Source organism: Marmota monax, unplaced genomic scaffold (assembly GCF_021218885.2).
Source record: "Marmota monax isolate L192 unplaced genomic scaffold, Marmota_monax_Labrador192_F-V1.1 WCK01_AAM20220418_F8-fsc00174, whole genome shotgun sequence".
Taxonomy (NCBI): Eukaryota; Metazoa; Chordata; class Mammalia; order Rodentia; family Sciuridae; genus Marmota; species Marmota monax.
This window is the reverse complement of record NW_026694860.1, coordinates 2,712,142-2,734,261: the sequence shown is the minus strand read 5'-3', so window position 1 is coordinate 2,734,261 and position 22,120 is coordinate 2,712,142. Positions and strand designations below refer to the sequence as shown.

General features: G+C 35.9%; 1 protein-coding gene across 1 annotated transcript; it reads left to right on the top strand.

The window, feature by feature from the left end:
- The first annotated feature begins 961 nt into the window (after positions 1-961).
- Positions 962-20,739, top strand: Gprc6a (G protein-coupled receptor class C group 6 member A). The gene is made up of 6 exons (XM_046426442.2): positions 962-1,196; positions 3,597-3,900; positions 6,521-7,357; positions 12,550-12,762; positions 17,191-17,314; positions 19,518-20,739. Exons 1-6 carry the CDS (start codon positions 1,003-1,005, stop codon positions 20,630-20,632), a joined length of 2,787 nt encoding a protein of 928 aa, XP_046282398.1. The 5' UTR covers positions 962-1,002; the 3' UTR covers positions 20,633-20,739.
- Positions 20,740-22,120: the final 1,381 nt, after the last annotated feature.

Sequence of the window (22,120 nt, the reverse complement as noted above, 5' to 3'; positions counted from 1 at the left end):
CTCTGTGGAACCTAAGGCTAATTTGGATGACAAAATATGCCATAATGGCCAAAGTGCTTTTTTATTTTTTTAAATTCATTTAAATGTCTCTGCTACCGATCAAGTAAATTAGCTGTATTGCTTTCCCAGGAGATATTTCTTTTAAGCAAATATTTTTAAAAGATTGATTTTGAAGAATAAATTTAAGAACTTTAAACATTTATCTCAATAGTACCTAAATTACCAAGGTTTATCTATTTTCTGTTAAATTCCAAAAGATATCCATCAAATCATTTTGGTTCAGATTCCTAAGCATTCAGAACCTGTAGCTTGAAATTAGTCACAAATTTATAAAAACAAAATTGTACAATGTTGAAAATGTCAATGACAGATCTTTCTTGTTCAAAGCAAAACACTATCAGACAAGCCCATCACCACAAAAGCTATTTATCTCCAACACATGTAAACAAGAAGTGATAAAAACCTAAATTCAGTTTAATTTCATTATTTTAAATAGAGAAAAAAAAATAAAAGCAGGGTATTTTTTTTTCCTAAACAGCTGATAAACTGAGTCCTTTGTGCTTTGACTATGATGCCTTTGGAAGTGCAGAGCTGTCCATTTTTTAAGCGGGAAAACTTTCCCAAAATGCTTCTTCCAGAAGATTCTTATCCTGCCTGAAAAGAAATGCCAATATGACTCATATCCCTTGACATATCAATGCAGAAAAAAAAATACCATTACAGAGAAACCTTTGTTTATGATTATATCAGCTTTTACCTAGCTATCACATGTCTGCTATCATGTGTCTCCAACATTGGAGACTGTTAGAGTCCAATATGTTCTTATTGGTGCAAGAACTGTTTTTACTATCATCAAGTACCTGAGTATTGAATGCTTCTGGCCTTGATAGTGTCTTATACCTTGCAAGGTGTTTATTAGTGACGTGGGAACCAAGCTGTTGGCACTCTGTGAGCTTAATGATTCCTAAAAACTCTCATGGACTGAGCAAATGAGATAGCATCATGGCATTATTAATGATACTAATTACCTGCTTCATGGCTATTCTTGCTCCTTCCCAACCTTGTCAAACTCCTGATGACTTTGTGGCTGTCACTTCTCCAGGACATATCATGATTGGAGGTTTGTTCGCCATTCATGAAAAAATGTTGTCCTCAGAAGATCAGCCCAGACGACCACAATTCCAGAAGTGTGTTGGGTGAGTAAATCTTCAAAAAGCACAGGTTTCAAGATCATGCCAGGAGACCAGATCATGTCATCTCTTTGCTTACACTAACATCTGAATTATTTTAATATCATTCGAACTCATATATATGTTTTCAAATTGCACGTGGTTAGTCTTGCAATATTGGCTTGAAAGAGAGGTTTATTGGCCCTCTGCTTGTAATCAAACAATATCCAAGTGCAGAGGCAACAAATGCTTTGCATTAATGCATTTCTTGGATTGTGCTTTTAAAAAATAATCCCTGAGGTCCTTGAAAAGACATTGTAGTCTCTACTTCACCACAAGTGAACACAGCACATTTGTATACCTATCACCCACAGCTTATACTCTGTTTAGTACATGGATTTATTATTTAATGTTTTATTTAAAATAGACTATGTTTACATTTTTCTCACACTAACATTTTTGTCAGCACTGTGTTCATTTAATTCTTGAAATAATCTAATTCTTCCATGATAAATTATGACCCTCCTTAAGTTGTCACTTTTTTCTTGATGAGCAGGTTATATTGTGAAGCTTAGTTACTGAAATGACATTCAATACAGTACAATGTGTAAAAGCAAAGCTTAGTGGAGGGTGCTACAGGTGCATTTTCTTTAAGGAGACCAGGATAGTTGAGTTCTAGTTTCAGTTTTAGTATAAAATAATTTTGTGAATTTAGGCAAATCACTTAAACTCTTTGACTTCCTGTTTCTATTTTCTCATCTGTAAAATAAGAGCCTGGTAACCTCTGAGGGCCAGGTAACACCAGTTAGGATTGTTATGACAACCAATATAGTTAAAGAAACCATCATTTCTTTAACTATAAAATTCTCAGTTAACTATAAAATTCTGATTCTGTCTTGATGTAAGTTTAATCTTCTCTTTTTTTTCTGCTTGTTTTTTTTTTTTTTATTTGTAAGTACTGACCAAGCCCTCAAAGAATGCTTTCAGATAAATGTGATCCCATGTCACTCTAAGATTCCTTCCCGACATTCTCTCCAGAAATTTGGGTACTCTGTTATTGTCATCACAACTGACAAGCAGGAATTCCAGGGAATGGAACAAAATAATTCATGAAGATTTCCAGAGCTGTTCATTGGCAACCAAAGAATGACTACAGTCAGAGGCTCACAATTGTAGGATGACAATTAATGGAGAACACTAAAGAGTCATTTGATCTGAAAAAAGTGATCTGGGGGAAAGAAAAATCCCTGAATTAAAAATCTTCTACCATATTGTCATTCATCAAGAGTACCAGTTCTCCTTAAACACTGAACCGCTACTTATTAAGTGTATGTACATTGCCTAGGTTCTGTTCTAGGCACTAGGGATAGATACCAAGGTAAAATATCAAAGAGGTTCAACTCATGTAGGGAACTCTGAAAATACTAAGCAATTTAATTATCACACAATCTTTTATTATTCTTTCTCTCCTCCTTGTTTCTTTTTCTAAGTAAAAATTATAATGCTGATTTTCTAAACCTCATGTTTAGATAGTCCACAATGACAAACAGTAAGGCCTAAAATGTTTAACTTATTATAACTTATAACAATAGAGAAACTTTGTTATAAGTTATAATATAAAAACTTTAGAATATCAAAATTTTAAACAATAACATCTCTTTTTTCATTAAAAAACACCCAATGAAATTTTATTATGTACTAGATACTACTTGTAATCATTTGTAGATGAAGTATCAGTGAATGAAATCACTACTAAACAACTCAGGACTCTGGAATAATCACAAATTGTGATTATTATTGTCAGGCTGTGGAAATAGCTCTCTCTGAACTTAATCAGGGCACTTTGTCTAGAAGGCTGTTAGGCTTTTATCCAGTGCCTGATTAACTATTATGACCTATCGTCCTATATATAGAACACCTATAAAAACAAATCCAGCAATTTTGAAAGTGTCATATAAAATTTTATAGGTGTCCTCTACATAGAATAAAGGGATGTAAGGGCTTAAGTACAATTCTTAAGAGTCTTATTCATCTAATTTCCAACTATAACTGATGAGTATTTAAAACCCCAAAACTGGGTGTTTAGACTAACAAGCAACTATTTTGACAGCAATAAAATATTTATACCTAGCCACAAAAATCAACAAAAGTAAGACACTTTATACTGCAGAATATTTAACTCTATTCATCAAGAAATCATTAAATCCTGTATCTTATATTCTATTTAAGAAACTCTGGTTTCCAACATTGTCCTTTTTAAAGGTTTCCATTAAAAGTTGAATTAACATAAAGTTAGACCCTTCAAGAGGTAAGCTTCACTTATCCAAAAATTGTCTGTTATAGACAGAGATGGGGGAAAAAAAAAGGATCTCATCATACCTGTAGGAGAACTGTGTTTTGATTTCAAAAGTACTTGTTTCTCAACAGCTTTGAAGTATCAGCTTTTCTTCAAACGCTTGCCATGATACACAGCATTGAGATGATCAACAATTCAACACTATTATCGGGAGTCAAACTGGGGTATGAAATCTATGACACTTGTACCGAAGTTACCGCGGCAATGGCAGCCACGCTGAGGTTTCTTTCTAAGTTCAACTGCTCTAGAGAAACTGTGGAGTTTCAGTGTGACTATTCGAACTACATGCCAAGGGTTAAGGCTGTCATAGGTGCTGGCTACTCAGAAATAACCATGGCAGTCTCCAGAATGTTGAACCTACAGCTCATTCCACAGGTACATTTTGTTCTACTTCTATTCACTAGTTTGGATCATGTTTGTTATTATGAAAGAATTAGGATAAACTGGGAAAACTACTAAGGGAGCTGTTTTTATATCAGTCAGGTCAATTTTTGACAATTTTACCTTGATCTGGATAAGACACATACCTCTAAGGGATTCTACTGCCCTGCTTCCCTAATAGTATCCATTGGGTGCCCAGTAAGGAGCTATGGGGGTAATGGAAGACTTCTAGAGGAAGTGATATTTAAATATTCAAATTTAAATGAGAAAGGAATTTGGAGGAGGAGAAGAGAGTATCTAGTTGAGAAAGTACCAAGTGCAAAAGTAGAAGAACAGCAAAAAGGTCGCTGTGCCTAGAGCAGTTAAGCAGAAAGAATAGGAAGGGATGCATTTGTAGAGAAGGGCAGGGCTGGTCATGTAGGATCTTGATATGATTTGCATCTTGTTCTGAATATGATGGAAAGACTCTGAGTAGAGTCAGTAGACCTAATTATCTCCCTGGAATGCAAGCCAATAATATGGAGTAAGCAAACAGGTCTTGGAAAGACCAAAACAGATTATCAACTCTTGCACATTACTCAAGGTCAATCAAGTCCCCTTGGCTTTCATTTTGAGCCCACTTATCTTCATATTGCAACACTTTGGAACTCTCTTTGTGTTCTTTGGAATGCCTTGGAAAGGTTAGTGCTTTCTAAGTTCAGAGAACATTAGAAGCCAAAAGTTAGAAAGAAAAAGGCTTACGGTCAGATTACCAAGAAGTGATAATTTGATAGAAATGAGCAGATAAAATATATATGTATATGTGTGTATATTATAATGAATGTGCATAATAATTCAAAATATATAACTTTTTGAATGCACAATAAATAATACATTTATTTATTAATAATTAATGAAGATATCCATTATATCATACCTTAGTGAAATTGGCAATAACAAATTTGAATGCAAAATGACAAAACACAAAGAATCATCTACAAACATATAAGATACAGGTTTGGGCTCAAAATTCCTATAATGTACAATGCTGCATAGGTGACAAATAGACTACTTTCAAAACTATTGGCAAAAGTAAAAATGTGAATTCCATATTACTCAGCAATAAAAGAGAATAAAATTATGGCATTTGCAGGTAAATGGATGGATAATGCTAAGTGAAGTTAGCCAATCCCCCCCAAAAAAAAAATGCCGAATGTTTTCTCTGATATAAGGAGGCTGATTCATAGTGGGGTAGGGAGGGGGAGCATGGGAGGAATAGACAAATTCTAGATAGGGCAGAGGGGTGGGAGGGAAAAGGGGGGTATGGGGTTTGAAATGATGGTGGAATGTGATGGTCATCATTATCCAAAGTACATGTATGAAGACACAAATTGATGTGAATATACTTTGTATATAACTAAGGGGAAAAAAAAAACTTGGTGCAGAAAAAAAATGTGAATTCCATGATAAACAGCACAAAAGAAAAGGGAGCCCACTGATAGTGATTAATGTCCATTTAAATTTAACAAGAATCCTATAATTTGGAGCTGGAGTTGTAGCTCAGTGGTAGAGCACTTGCCTAGCAGGAGTTAAGCACTGGGTTTGATCCTCAACACCACATAAAAATAAAGTAAAGCATTGTATCCATATACAAGTAAAAAAAGGAGGAGGAAGAGGAGGAGGAGGAATCTTATACTTTTACAATAAGTAAAAAAATGTCTAGTAATTTTCCTAAGTTTATTGAAGCCAAGATTCTGACATTTTATTAAAGCCTACATTTTCTTACTATTTTACCATATGCTGCTGTTAAGCAGTAAGGTAAGTGCCCTGGTGCTGTTCCAGCTATAGAAGGTAATAATTTTCCCTAAAATAAAATCACCAAAGCAAATAAAATCATCAAGCAAAACTTTACCCACATCAGATAGGACTCCCAAAATTCTGACACTTACTTGACCTAATAAGAGGTCAGAGAGCCACAGATTACATATCAAATATGGCTGTCAATCTGAGAATGGTTTTTACAGTCTTTAAAAGGTTGTAACAAAAAAAAAAAATTACAGCAAAGAATATAAGACTGAGACACTGTGTTGACAAAAAACTCAAAACATTTTATTTCTACCCCTTTACAGAAAAGTTTGCTTGCCCCTGGACTAGATGTTTACCTCACTGGATGATTTTACCTCAAATAATAGTTAAAAAAAGAAAGAAAGAAAAAAGGTTGTGGATTAAATAGAATTTTGCATGTGCTGACATCCCGAAATGCATTTTGCTTCTTTGGCTGACTACATTTTACCTGAATTTACCTCTAAGCTTTTTAAATAACTTGGTGTTGGCCCTGGCCAAAGATATAGATATAGGCAGATATAGTGACGTAGATGTAAATCTTAGAGCCTGAAGTCTTGAAGGGATTATGCTACATACAATATGAAATTATTAGAGAGCAGTGACACTAACCCATTCTTCGGTGCTAAGTGTCCTTATAGAGTAGGAATTCATTGAAAGGACAAGATAGAAAAGACCAAAGAATTTAGGGAAAGGCTATGGAAACTTACAAAAATCAAAGTAAAAAACACCCCTACGAACAGCCACCTGGATTTCATTGACAGTATAACTAAAAGATTCTGTCCATTTCCAGGTGAGTTATGAATCAACTGCAGAAATCCTAAGTGACAAAATTCGCTTTCCTTCATTTTTACGGACTGTACCCAGTGACTTCTATCAAACTAAAGCAATGGCCCAGCTGATTCAGAAATCTGGATGGAACTGGATTGGCATCATAACCACAGATGATGACTATGGACGATTGGCTCTGGACACTTTTGCAATTCAGGCTGCAGCAAATAATGTGTGCATAGCCTTCAAAGAGGTTTTCCCAGCCTTCCTCTCTGATAACACCATCGAAGTCAGGATCAATCAGACACTAGAGAAAATCATTGCCGAGGCCCAGGTTAATGTCATTGTGGTATTTCTGAGGAGATTCCATGTTTTCAATCTCTTCAATAAAGCCATTGAAAGGAATATACATAAGATCTGGATTGCTAGTGATAATTGGTCAACTGCCACCAAGATTATCACTATTCCTAATGTTAAAAAGCTTGGCAAAGTTGTGGGGTTTACTTTTAGAAGAGGGAATATATCCTCTTTCCATGCCTTTCTTCAAACCCTGCACACGTATCCTAATGACAATAACAAACCTCTGCGTGAATATGCCATCCTTTTTTCTGACTGTGAGCATGTCAAAGACAGTGATTTGAGTCAATGCATTTCCAACCGTTCTCAGGGGACTTTAACCTACAAGGTTAAGGAAGATGTAAAAAGGAACTTCTTCATGAGAAATGACTTCCTCTGGCATTATACTGAGCCAGGACTCATACATAGTATTCAGCTTGCCGTGTTTGCCCTTGGCTATGCCATTCGAGATCTGTGCCAAGCTCGAGACTGTCAGAACCCCAACGCCTTTCAACCATGGGAGGTACTAACTCACACATTCAAGAAAATACCCCTGCTATCATTTATTTCCTTACCTCATGTTGCAAAGATTTATATCAACTGCTCTTAGTCTTATTCCTTCTATATGTAGAAACCACTAGTGTTTGAAAAACCTGCATTTCTATGTTGGTTTTTTATTCTTAAAGAGGATAGAATTATGTTTTACCCTCACCTGCTACTGACCCACCAAAGTTTTGTTTTTTATATTTTCCAGAAAGATTCTATTGATAGTGCTTGAGCTTAAGGATTTTTCAATGTCTCCTATAAATTATTGCTTTTAATACTCTGAAAAACAAGAATTAGACCAGACAAATTTAATGATCCTTTTCATTATTGCTAAATACAGTGGCGTACACCTTACCTGAATTTCTTGGTACCACAAGGGCTTCAGATTTGGGAGTATTTGAGATTTTGGAATATTTTCATATGCATAATGAGATATCTTGGGGATTGGCTCCAAGTCTAAATGTGAAATTCTTTTATTTTTAAATATGCTTTATATACATTGCCTGAAGGTAATTTTATGTGCACCTGCATTATAACTTCATGGTCAGGTGTGGATTTTTTTTTATTTGTGTTATCATGTTGGTGCTCAAAAATTTTATATTTTGTAGTACTTTGAATTCCAGATTTTCAGATCAGAGATGCTCCACCTATATTATGGAAATATTATGGTAAGGAAATTAAGCTAGGCAGTACCATAAATGTAACTCCGATATGGGTCTTCTGATTTCATACTCTTTGTTTTTCACTGTGTCGATGGTGGTTTAGAATCCAAATACCTCCAGTTTCCTTAAATGTCCATGAACAAAGCACTTAAAAGTAAATTGCCTCTGTTAATGATGATAAGTTTTGCTCCTTAGAAACAAGTCTCTCAATAATGGGTACTTAGAGCCATGTCTATATGTCTTGAGGCAGAATATCACAAAATACAGGTATTTTAGATTTGTAAGAGAAAAGAAAGTAAAAGAGAATAACATTCATTTTTTGATCATATAAATGCATATCCAGAAAAGGTTATTTTTATTTTAATTATTTTTACTTATTTTTCTTTTGGTGTTGGGAATTGAGCCCAGGTCCAAGCATGTGCTCTACCACTGAGCTACACTGGTAGATCTGTCACTTGTAATTTAATCACTCACAAAAATAAGCTCCAAGTTCTGCTAAATAGTTCGGGAAAATCTGGGAAAGTATTTTAAATCAGGACTATATCTCCAACATTTTGAATAAAAACTTCAGAAAGTATAATTCAAATCTTCTAAAATGTTTTATTTAAACACTAGGATTCTAGGGTCATTCTTGATGCCCCCCCCCAAAAAAAAACCTATTAATCTAGAAACAAACAGAAGCATATTTAAAAGGAGAATTAGAGGGTGACTTGCTCCTTTGATCATGATGTGAGTGAGCCGCATCTGGTCAATGCCAGATTCAGTAGGACAAATGACACAAACAATTGTTGTTTTATGAAGAAATCTTCATAGATAGCAAATTCAAAAGATCATCAACATTTAAGATCCCTAATCAAGGATAAATCCCTAAGGATTACTTTATCTTAGCAAAATTCACTAATATTTAAAGGACATTTTAGATTCAGATAATTGTAAGAGGTTAGTTTTTCTTACCGTTTGAGGGTGGTATTTACTTTGGCTCTATATTTGGAGATATCTGTAGCAGTAATCAGGGACAGCAAAGTCATATTTGTTTTACTTCAATAGATTTTTTAAATGTCTTTTCAGAGCAATATAGTCATACATAATGGTGGGACTTCAACAGATTTTTAATGCTCTTCTCATGTGTGTGAGGATACCATTTCCTTGTTATGACTAATGATTTGGTTTTCTTTTACTTCTGATTGTATATAAAGTAGTAAGTGGTATATGTGAGGTGACAGAATGTCCAATAGTCATGTTTATTTAGCAAATATTTGTTGGTTGTCTCAGCGTTCTGGGCATTCTGTTGAGTGCTGAGGATATAGATCCTGGAGAACAATACAGAATTTTCTCCTTAATCTATCTAGTGTGGGATAAAATCAAATGATTATAGAGCCGATTACAATGCAGACTAATGGGGGACTAGGGGTATGGCTCAGTTGGTAGAGTGCTTACCTCACAATGCAGACTAATTCATTACAACAGTTCATATAAACATGAGATGGCAGAGAAACATATCATTGAACCAGTTAGTCCAGTATAAGCATTCAGAGAACATTCTCAAATATGACATCTATGGTGAATGCAATGGATAGGTTGGAAAGAAACACTTCAGCAGAGTCCCAGACAGGAGAGAAAGCACAGCATGAGACTGGAAGGGTTCATTAAGGGCACATTAATGCACCCTGTCAATCAGGATTTCTTGGATTTTAAAGTGCAGTTGAATTACCTGGAAATCATATTATACAGATGTTAATTCAGTAGTTCTATAAAGGGACCCAAAAGCCTGCATTTCTAACAATCTCTCAGGGGATGTTGATACTACTGACCATCCTTCAAGTAGAATGTTTGCAAACTGTGTTTAATGTTTTGGACTATAGAGAGCAAAAAGGTGCCCATTAAAGGTATTTTTATGCATGAGGGTGATATGATCTATTTTCCAATTGTAGAAAAAGCATCCCAACTGCTGTGTGAATTGATTAAAGGAACACAAGATTAGAAGAAGGAAAGAAACAATTTGATAATCCAAGCATAAGAATGCCTTGTTCTACAGGTGTGACAATAGGATGGAGACATATATACGTGGATATTTAAAAAGACAGTTGAAGAGCATTTGGAGATACACTGAATGTAAAAGATGACAGACAGAGAGCAGCAAAGACATTGCAAATGATTCCCAATTTGGGCAACTGATGCCATTTGATGAAATGGGAATGGAGGAAAGTGGAGGTCTGGTGGGGAGAAGAATATTAAGCATTTCATTTTGAAGACATTGAATTTGAAGAACTTATGAGATATGCAGTGTAGCCATGATGGTCGCATATGAGTCTTGAGGTTAGGAGAGATGTGAGAGTGATTTTGCAGTGGTAAGGATAGTAACAACTAACAATTTAAGTCTTATGGTTCTAAGTACTGATATCTATCATCTCTAATCTTTATAATATTAGGGGAGGTCTACAGGACTCATTCTTTAATCTCCATCTTAAAGAAGTAGTGAGAGGACCTGTTACTGGAGACCAAGTCTTAGAGCAATATAAAGATGAAGGGAACTTCCAGAATAAAGTTCTGTCCCATGGTCACTAACAGTTAGCAGTGAAATTATCATGGCTTAGTTCAGTGTGCTTTCTATTATGTCACAGAGAACTTCACCAAAAAAAATTAATAATAATAATAATAATAATAATAATAATAATAAAAGACTCAATTCGAGCACAAGAGAAAAATGTAAGGCTACTTCCTCTGCTTTTCTTAATTTGGTCACATAGATACCTCTTTCCACAAAAAAGCTTAATTATGAAGATGAAGCAGATATCAGGGCAGACAGGGAAATGGACACAGGATCAACCATAACACCTTAGTCAATGTGGCCTACTGGCCTTATGTTCTTAAAAGCAGGATATTACCATACAGAGGTGAGTTATATAATAATTAAAATGCCATTCCTAGTCTTTTAATTCTGTAATGTCAGTTCACAGTGAAGTTCAGAGTTTCCATAAAAAAAGAAATTAATAAATGATAGAAAAAACATTTAATAGTTTAATAACTGGACTGTTAATGTTCAAAATTCATCTTGATCCAAAGCAAATGTTCTATCATATTTAATGAGAAATGAGTGTACTGTTTTATTTGCCTTTATCCTCTTTCCTGTAAGAACAAGCATAAAATTGTGCAAGTTTATATTTACATTACACAATGTTATCATTATTTACAGAACATACATATGTCAGAACTTTACCCTGGAAAGCCTAATTAAATACAGGGAAAAAAAACAGATGGAAATTATAGTTCAAACATGAAACTGGAAGAGGATATGCTCCCTAAAGAACTGAATTACCAGGACTTACTTGTGCATATTGTTTAAGGAAAGAACAGAATTAAAACCAGTACACAGGTAGACATGAAAACACTAAAAGCAAATCCTTACTTATTCCTTCATTTTGTCTATTTCATTTTTTTTCCAAGCAATTCTCAAATAAAAATATTTTTGGTTAGTTCTACCATATTATATCTGATACCCTGCTTATTTAAAGAAATAAATTTACATTCACCAAAAAAAGTAGTAAATCTGTAGGAACACAAAATAAAATCAATACACAGGTATTTTGGTGAAGTGACATTTGATCGTGGACATGACTATCATAGCTAATACATTTACCTTGAAATCTAACTTGATTTTCTTATATTCCATTAATCAAAAAAATGAAATATTAAAAAGATCCAAAGTGAATAGAATAGTTCTATTCAGATAGAATAATTTCTGCCTCATTCCATAGATTTCCAATCCAACATGAATGGACCATAATGAATATCTTTAGAGAGGGCATTTACTTAGCTGTGCTTATCTAGCAAGTTAGTGATGGAGCCAGAACCGTAACCTATTCTTCTACATTCAACTCTAGTGTTCTTCCCTTGCAGCATGAGCTCAGTGTGGCTACTATGTCAGCAAAACATTTTTTCCTGTTCTAGTTTCCTGTTCTGATATATATCAGTTTTCACTATACAAATTGGATAGCAGGGCAAGTAATTTTTCTTTCCTCTCTGGTTAAAAAAAAAAATCATTTTATAAATTAAATTTTAAAATAGAATTTAGAGATTATTTACTATACACTAGACACAAACCTAAGAATAATTAGAAATGATAAGTCAGAAAGTAATTGCAACTGTCAAGATCTCGCCACTAATGGGGAGTAGAACCAGAATTAGAGGCCATGCATCCGCTCCAGACGATCTGTTCTGAAATTCTCAGATTTCGACTTTATAGGCTGCAGTATCTACCACCATAGAAACTAACTTGTTTTTTTCAAATCCACATAGCAAAACTTTGGCAGAGATGGGACCAGAAACCAAGTGGAATTCATTCTTAAATTGTTGCCAAATGGTTAAGAATGTCCTACTCAGTGATATGGAATCTTCTTTATTTCTCATTTTTAAGTGATACTCCTTATGATGCAGTGTTGTAATTGGGATAACGGGTCTACTTACAATGTTCATGTTCAGCATTTGTTTCTGTTTTTATTTTTTACAGCTACTTAATGTGCTGAAAAATGTGATATTCACTGATGGAGGGAATTCTTTTCATTTTGACGCTCATGGGGACTTGAATATTGGATATGATGTTGTGCTCTGGAAAGAGATCAACGGCCACATGACCATCGCCAAGATGGCAGAATACGACCTACAGAATGATGTCTTCATCATCCCAAACCAGGAAGCAAAAAATGAATTCAAGAATCTTAAGGTAATTTTTCTTTAGACTGCTTTGTAGCATTCTAATCAATTGGTACCTCAACCTGAAAAGCCCTTGACCTCACCAGGACCTCTCATGATCCTCCTTTCTGTTCACTGTCCCCTCATTCCCTCCTTAAATTCTGAGGTCATCTAGTGTAACACTTTCTTGTATATACTCTCAATCTCCTTACCTATACTGATTGGATCAAAATACCATTTTTTTTTTTAAATTAACTATTCCGCCTAATCAGAATTGCTCCTATGCGACTGAGCTTGGCACAGAAAATGAAAGCAGAAAGAGAAGGAAAAAAGACATATTTGTTCACAGGTCTCACCTTTAAATTCATGATATCCAACCTCCAGAGAGCCTTACTGCTGACAGCATTCACACTGTGGCCTTGCCGGTTAATTTGCTGGATAGCTATTTTGCTTTTTCTTCTTTCCTCTGACATCAATAGATCCTTTTCATTCTCATTTTCAATTATTCCTTCTTTCTATTCTACCAACAAAACCGAGCCTATTGGAAAAGTGCTCCACATCCCCCTGTAGCTCATCTGTGCCCATATCCCCATCTTCTACCTGGCATTATGGTGGCACCAAGGGTTACTAGCTGAAGCCAGATGCTTCATTTCATATCTAGGCCCCATCCCCTTCACTTATTGCCACATCTTGCTCTGGTAATTTTATATTGTCTCCTGCATCCTCAATTATTCTTTCCTCAGTATTATTTCCATGATGATATAAATATGCCATTATGTTTTCTCCCATATTAAAAAAAGAAACAAACTCTATAGATTCCTTCCATGTTCTCCTGTACACACTACCCATTCCTGGATTTCTCTTTCATCAAAATTCCTTGAAGTGATTAATATATTCACTGGCCAAATTTCTCTCCTCCCATTCTTTTGCTTAACTATCTCTGATCCATCAAAATGGTTTCTGTCTAGTTTACATCCCACTCCTTGGTTTTCTTCTATGTCTCTGGCCCACTACTTCTTAGTCTCCTTTGCTGGTTCCTCATCCTTCCTACTCAACACTAGAATGACCAGGGCTCAGAATTACTCTTCTCTGTTAATACTTTTCCTTAGTGATCTGACTAGCTTGTGGCCAAAAATAATGTCATTATATAGAAGGTTGATGACTCCTAGATTTTAGTTTTCTGACTTTTGACCCAAATAAATGCCCAACTGCCTAACTGACACCTTTAACTGGATCTTTATTGTTCATTTTAGCTTTAATATCTCTAAAACAGAACTCTTAATATTATTTTCCAAATCTACCTCATCTCAGTAAATGGCAACTCTCTTTTATTAAGTTGCTGGGCTCTTGGTCACCTCTCTTTCTGACACACTCCATATCCAATGAAAGTTTAATTTTCAGAACGTGTCTAGAATATAACCACATTTGACTCCTAATTCTATTGCTGCTGATACCTTGCTCTAAGCTACAACCATTTCTCACCCAGGTTTTTGTAGCAAAGTTTCTCACTGCTGTCTGTCTTCACTCTGACCTGCTTCAGTCTGTTTTTAAAACATGGTGATTCTGTAAATGATAATGCTTCGGGTTTGGGGATATGGCCCAGCAGTAGTGCACTTGCCCAGTCAGCACAGGACCTGAGTTTGATTCCCAGAAACACACACACACACACGCACACACAGTACTTTGCTTAGAACACTTTCATGGAATTGCATTTCTCTGAAGGTAAAAGCTAGTCTCTTTAAAAATACTACATGACCCTGCCCCAAGTCCTCCCCAACCTCATCTCCTGTTATACTCCCTTTGGTCTAGACCCCTTGTACAGTTCCACAAAACTCCTGCCCTGTTTCCTTCTCCTAGTACAAGGGCTTTGTACTTGCTATTTCCTTTGCCTCTGATAATTTTCTCTGACATCCATATGGTTAACTATTTCACTTCCTTTCTCTTTTCTGAAAAGTCACCTTCTCATTATGGCCTTTCCTGGACACCCTATTTAAAATTGCACCATCTGAGCTGGGGATATAGCTCAGTAGTAGAACACACACCCAGAATGTATATATCCTCATATCCTCAGTTTGGTTCCCAGTACCACAAAAGAAATCGCAATGCCAACCTCCTGCTTCTGGCTATCCTCTCTTCCCTTTTCTCCTTAGCACTTATCACTGTCTCATTCTGTACATTTTGCTTATTTTTTTTTAATCTTGTTTATTGTCCTTGTTGACTAGGACCAAAAGTCTATAAGAGAAGGGATTTCTGTCTCATTCCATACTGTGGCTCCAACAATTAGAACAATTCCTGACATAAAATAGGCACTTAACAAAGGTTTAGTAGATGAAAGAATTAGTTGAATAATGCTATAAATCTTTTCCCTTAATCAAATTGCTACGACCAGAAGTTTCAATGACGCAAAATACTTTTTCCTTGGAAGTCAGAAATATAACCCTTGTTTTACTGTTCAAATGTCAACTTCATTATCACGGCCGTCATTCTTGCAGCTACATCATGAACCCAGACCTCTGCTAAACACTGGAACTCATACAGAATCCTCAAAAACATTATAACTCACTTTCTTATTGAATAAAGAGGATTCTCTAACAATTTTTGCAAAAAGCACTGATTTTGATTGTCACCAAGACTTATTTCCAGATTCTATAAGCAAGATACACATTAAGGGGGAACTGGTAGAATGCAGGAAACTGGGAGAGGCTTTTAGTGACTAAATTGAAGGGCTGACCACTGTGAGAAGAGGGACACACCTTCCTTGCTGATGAAGACACCCATCCATATCTCAAGGACATAGCAAAAACCAACAGTACCTTAGATCATTTGGTCAGGTTTCAAGATCTACTTGTCAATTTCCAGGCTAGATGGTGAATCAAAATTTCTGATAATTCACCAAAATTCATAGTTCAAATTATCAGACAATCTAAATCTACTATTATCCCAGAGCTATCCTATCAGACTTTGCAATGTCTTTGCTGTCTCTTGATGTGGAGGGAGAGAAAGGACTATGTTGCTAGGGAGGGAGACGGCACTTTTATCCCCTTAATGACGCCTGGCCTTATCTAATAGTTAAATTCCTTTGTTTCCTCTGAGCATCCTCCAGGAGAGTGGACAGCTCAGATTAAAAAGTTTGTCCTGGGAAATCTTCAAGGCATATCTATTTACTAATGAAAACTCTCCTGGGATAATTTTATTGAGAAAAAGAAAGCCAGTGCTGGTAGACACTGGGCTACTGTATCTTGCCAACTTTTCTCTCAGTCCCAGATTTTATTCACCTTCCAGAGAAAAGACTGGTTGGCTTAATATTCTGACAGTGTTTCAGACTCAGCAATAACCCTTTAGAGAATCTTGAGAAAACCTCAGTTAACCATTCTGCTTGACTTGCTAAGGGAAAAGTTAAATGATGACACATATGTATGTCATAAGATGTGCTATGAGAAAAGGATTCTGAATGAAAAATTATATCATAATCTGAAGGGCAAAGAATGATTGAATCAGAAGTAAAGGATTCCATAAGACTAGAATGCTGCTTATGATTCATGTTGCAACATACAGAATTATAACCTAAATTATCAGTATGATTTAAATATTCTTTATTTACTTTAGCTTGTCTTTTTAACTAACATACAATAGCTTTAAGCATAGAATATTTATTCTATTGTTTGGGTTTATTTTTTCTTGTTTTATTTCATTTTTAGAGTGAGACTGGATATATAACCCTTGGACAGTATGATAAGAATATTTTCTAAAGAGTATCAAAGTCTAATAATTTACTATTTTCTTATATAGTAGAGCTAATTATTCAACATGAGACTGGAAATTTCCAGACCATCATCTCTTGCTTCAGTTCTACCACTGTTTGCCATAGCCAAGCCAGGGAATCTGCTGGATTATGGCTGGGCCAATTCAGCTGCCAACTGACCTAATAAATAAGCAAAAAATGTGAAAAGGAAAAATGGATTTTATGCAGTTTGATCAAACTGGGGAAAAGAAGCTAGATTGCTTCTCTTCAGGTCCTGCAGGACTGGTTTTACAGTTTATAAAAACAAAAGCCAGGAGATACATATATGTAGATTTAGAAAGGCTGTCCCAATCATAGTGTCAGTTTTAGTCTCTGTGGCACCTGCAGGGGCAGGGTCTGGGTTTTCAGCTTTCTTTCTCATCACAAAAGACTTCTCACCTCTGTTTCACTACTGTGTTTCTCTCTCTTTGGAAACTGTCCGAAAGAGCCAATTTCCATAATTTGCTTACAGAAACTACTAATAGGACAAAAATTGTGTTCTTTCTCCATCTGAAGGATTTCATATATTTTAAGCTTGTTCAAATACCTGAAGATAGCAAAAGAAATTACTTAATGCTATGAAAAAGATGAATATTTTTCTGTAGTAAATGTATCTTTAAGCCAAGGTTAATTCTTTTACAAAAATATATTTGAGATTTCTTTTCACTTTGATTGTAGCAAACATTATCTAAATGCTCCAAGGAATGCAGTCCTGGAGAAATGAAGAAAACTACAAGAAGTCAACATATCTGCTGCTATGAATGTGTGAGCTGCCCTGAAAATCACTACAGTAATCAGACAGGTAATAGCAGTCACTGCACACTGTGACACATCTGAGTTATTGCCCTTAAGCTGATTTTTCTTTACATGAATTCTATTTTTGTTTGTTTCTTCACTTGAAAAGATTTAAAAAAAAAAAAGCTTCCTATGTTCCTGCTAGATTAAATTCCTGTGAAATTTCATTTTATCTTGGAATTTGCTCTATTATATCACCAGATGCATATGACTAATAATAGAGTTGTAAAATAATTTTACTTCTAAGAGAGAAGTAAAGAATTATTTCCTCATTCAGACTTCATTATCAATAACTATTAAAACAATGCAAGTTCTCTGTCAGTTTTTGTCTGTGTACCCATCCTCATACAAGACATGCTTGATTTGTAAATGGGGCACAGAAAGTACAAATAAGTAAATATTAGATTAATTAAATTGAACATGATAGAAACCCAAAGGCTCTTAGAGTTTAGAAACAGCTGTGCATAGCCTGGAAATCTTAATAGTCTTACCAAGAGAAAAGAAGTTGAATCTAAGAAACAAGAGGGCCCACTATTAACAGAGATAAGGTGCTAATCACTGATTGTTTGCCAACCTTATTTTTATCAATTGGACAGGATCAGAGCAGAATACACCTATTAAAATGCAAGAGTGAAGTCAGCAGCCTTAAGAGCCCTAAGAAGAACTATCGGCACTTTCGGCAGCATTAAACTTTCTTTTAAAAAATCATCCTTTGGTTAATTGAAGCATTCCTAATTGTCATATATGAAAACTAAGAACCCCAGAGCTGGAATAGTCCCCAGATATGTATTCATTTTTTAATCACCTTCAAGGGAGGAGTATGCCAATAGAAATATTATAATATTTATGTTCTGTCATTGCCTTAAAAAATGCCATTTATCTCAACCTCAGAGCTATTTTTCAAGTGAAAGAATTTTTTTTTTCTTTTTAAAGAAAGTAATGTTTATTTCTCATAAAGAGGTACAGGAGTCTTTCTAAGTCCAATCTGGATGCTATCTTTTGATAACCAAGGCAAGTTGCTTCTAAACACAAGTGTAGAAGACTGAGGACATTTTGGAGGAAAAGCATGGAATTAGAGTAGTCTGAAAGGACATCGTCTCTTCATCTCTAACACACAGCTCTCATGCATGGACAAGACCTTTCCCTGAACAAATGAAAGGGCAGGCTCTACTAGCTGTGGTTAAGAAGAAACCAAAGAGTATGTTTGTAATAAAATAGAATTTTTAAAGAGCAGGAGGTTAGAAAGGTCAGGAAGTTTATAAACAAAAACACTTTAAGGTTAATATAGAAAAGAAAACATAAAGTTTAAAACACTGGGCACTTTCTACTTTTGTGGCGTGTAACCAGATGGATGCTCTGGGGAAAAGCTTTTTGGAAGCAGTTGGAACCCATCATCTTAATGTTGTGGTAATGGAGAGCAAATGCGAGCCCATTCCCACAGACTCCATCTGACATCAATTATTAATTATTCGTGTTGCCCTGCTGTCAGAATCAACATAAATACTGTTCAAGTTCATCACTGACAATGTGAGAGGCTCAAATTAATTAATCTCCGGGGTTGGGGATAAACTTCAATTCTTCCTCATCTGTTGTTGATTATAATCTCATGCTATCTCACTTTGAGGAAGAAGCTTCAGGCTTTTGGGTAACTCAGCCATAAAGCCTCAGCTTTTGAAGGATCTGCATTCTTATTTATAACAGCATTCCCACCTGTTATAGCCCAGCATGGAGTCTAATTTGTGCAACAAATGCTCTGAATGTGGTACCACAATGGGCAGAGTCTTTTTTTTTTTTTTGAGAGAGAAAGAGAGATTTTAAAATAGGCTCAGGAAATTCAGTTAGCTTGTTCAAGGAATTATAGGTGGTAGAGAGATGAAAGGGACTTGAGCTATGTCTGATTTCAAACCCTTTATTCTTAATAAGGTCCCTGAACTGCCTCCAATAATATCATATAATGCTAGCATCTATCCTGAAATATAAATTTCCTAAAAACTCATATCTCTGATAACTTTCTCTTTTTTTTTTCCTTTTCCCCTTGCCTCACCTTTACTCTTTCTCTGTGTGTTTTATTTTACTAAAGAACTAATATGACAGTTACCTGTTTGGGTTTTCTAGTCAGGACTGGTTCTGTGGACAATCACCATCGACAGTTGTGGATAATCACCTAGTTTAATTGTTTGCAGTGTAACTGAATCTCCTCTGCCTTTTAGATATGGATCACTGCGTATTATGCAACAACGAAACTCACTGGGCCCCTGTTAGGAGCGCTATGTGCTTGGAAAAGGAAGTGGAATATCTCAACTGGAATGACTCCCTGGCTCTTCTGCTGGTGGCCCTCTCCCTCCTGGGAATCATATTTGTTTTGGCCATTGGCATAATATTTACAAGAAACCTGAACACGCCTGTTGTGAAATCATCCGGGGGATTAGTGGTCTGCTATGTGATCCTGCTTTGTCATTTTCTCAACTTTGCCAGCACGGGCTTTTTCATCGGAGAGCCTCAAGACTTCACATGCAAAACCAGACAGACGCTATTTGGAGTGAGCTTTACCCTCTGCATCTCCTGCATTTTGATGAAGTCTCTGAAAATTTTGCTAGCTTTCAGCTTTGATCCCAACTTGCAGAACTTCTTGAAGTTCCTCTATAAACCTATCCCCATCATTTTCACTTGCACAGGTATTCAGGTTATCATTTGTACACTCTGGCTCATCTTTGCAGCACCTACTGTGGAGGAGAATGTGTCCTTGCCCAGAGTCATTATCCTGGAATGTGAGGAGGGATCCACACTTGCATTTGGCACCATGCTGGGTTATATTGCCATCCTGGCCTTCATTTGTTTCATATTTGCCTTCAAAGGCAGGAAATTACCTGAGAATTACAATGAAGCCAAATTCATAACATTCGGCATGCTTATTTACTTCATAGCTTGGATCACATTCATCCCTGTCTATGCTACCACGTCTGGCAAGTATTTGCCAGCTGTAGAGATCATCGTCATTTTAATATCCAACTATGGGATCCTATGTTGTACATTCTTCCCCAAATGTTATGTTATTCTTTGCAAGCAAGAGACTAACACAAAATCAGCCTTTCTTGAGTTGATTTACAGTTATTCTTCTCACAGTGCTGGGAACCTTGCCATGAGTCATGCTTCACTGGACTCCACTAGTAGCAATATCACAATGACCCATCCCAGTCCTTGTGGAAACTCTGCAGCCTGGCAGAAAAGCAAAGATCTTCAGGCACAACCATTTGCACAGACATGCAGAGACAATGGGACAAAGGTTTCAAAAACTTTTCCTCGGAAAAGAATTTCAAGTATATAAATGAGTCAATAGAAGATGTCACATTTTGGAATAAAATGTTTCAAGGGTCTTTGTATTTAAGATGTGCTTTTATTTTCCCAGCAAATATGTGTCACGTATTTTCTTCACTGCTGTCATCTTCATCAAATACCCATTCTGTACAATCAGTATCAATAAAGAACATAAAGTCTCTAATCTGAAACTGCCTTCATTCTTAGCACTTCCATTGGGCTTTATCTTACTTCTCCTTCCTAATAGGCACATGGCTAAAGTATCACTTCTATTCCAAGTTTAACCCATAATATATCATCCTTGTTCCATCCTCTGCCACTTCTTCTCAAACCTATTCACATGAGCTCTCCTTCTCTCCTAAACATCTTCACCTTCCCCATTCTACTGCTCAGTGCAATTGAATTAGGATTTTTGCAATTATCATGTGCCCAGTGATATGCTTAACCCAGATGCACAATAAGCAGCAAAAAATAATTCCTGACCTTAAGGAACACAAATTCCAGGGAGAGACAGTTACGTATAGACATTATCAGTATAGTGTGGGGATTCTATGACTATAATGTGCAGAAGGGCATGACAACAGCAAAATGGCACTTAGCTGCCCCTGGGGTGAAGGGAGGGTTTAGAATAAAGTAAAATAAAGAATAAAGGGTTTAGGTGAAGCTGTGAAAGATAAGTAGGCATTAGCTAATCAAAGAAAGTACAGAAAGGTGTTCTAGAGAAAGAGGAAAAGCAGAAGCTATTGCAGAAGGTGACAAGAAGATGTGCTCAGGAACAGTGGTCATTAGGTATTACTGGAGAGGAGTCCTCCCTGACATGTACAGACTAGATCATAAATGAATGCTAAAGGTTGGAGGGCCTCGCTGAGGAGCTTAGGTCTCTCTATCTTGTGGTCATCAGGTTGCCATTCAACTGTCTGGCAGAAAGGTTACAGGTGGGAGTGGCTTAAAGTCCCATCTTTGAAAGATCACTCTGTTACAAGGTGGAGGATGGAGTCTCATTAAGAGAGGATTATTATGTATCAGGGAATTGAAGATGTGTATATATACTCAAGTTGTATAAGAAGTGGTCTTTCATTTGAAGTGGTCAGTGAAGGATGAATTATAGGCATCTAGTTTGATTTATTGGAAGATGACATGGAATACAGGAAGATTTTATTTGCAGTAGATGGTAGAATACTGAATTTGAGATGTTTGAAATAATTTCAGAACATGTTATACATTCATAGGAACATAAGGCTTTGAGCACAGGGGATCTCAGTCAGACTGGTGAAAAGATTTGGACACCATGTTCATGTTGCTCCCATCATTTCAAAATAGGCAAACATTACAAAATAACATTATCCTAATCTCAACTTTCACTTTAATTGTCACTGTCTTTCTTCTTCCCTTTAACAATTAAGCATTTAAGGAAATAATGTCATAATCATCACTTGGTTACCAATAGATTAGTGATGAACCCACTCAAATCTGCCATCTTGTTGGACCGCTTCATTAA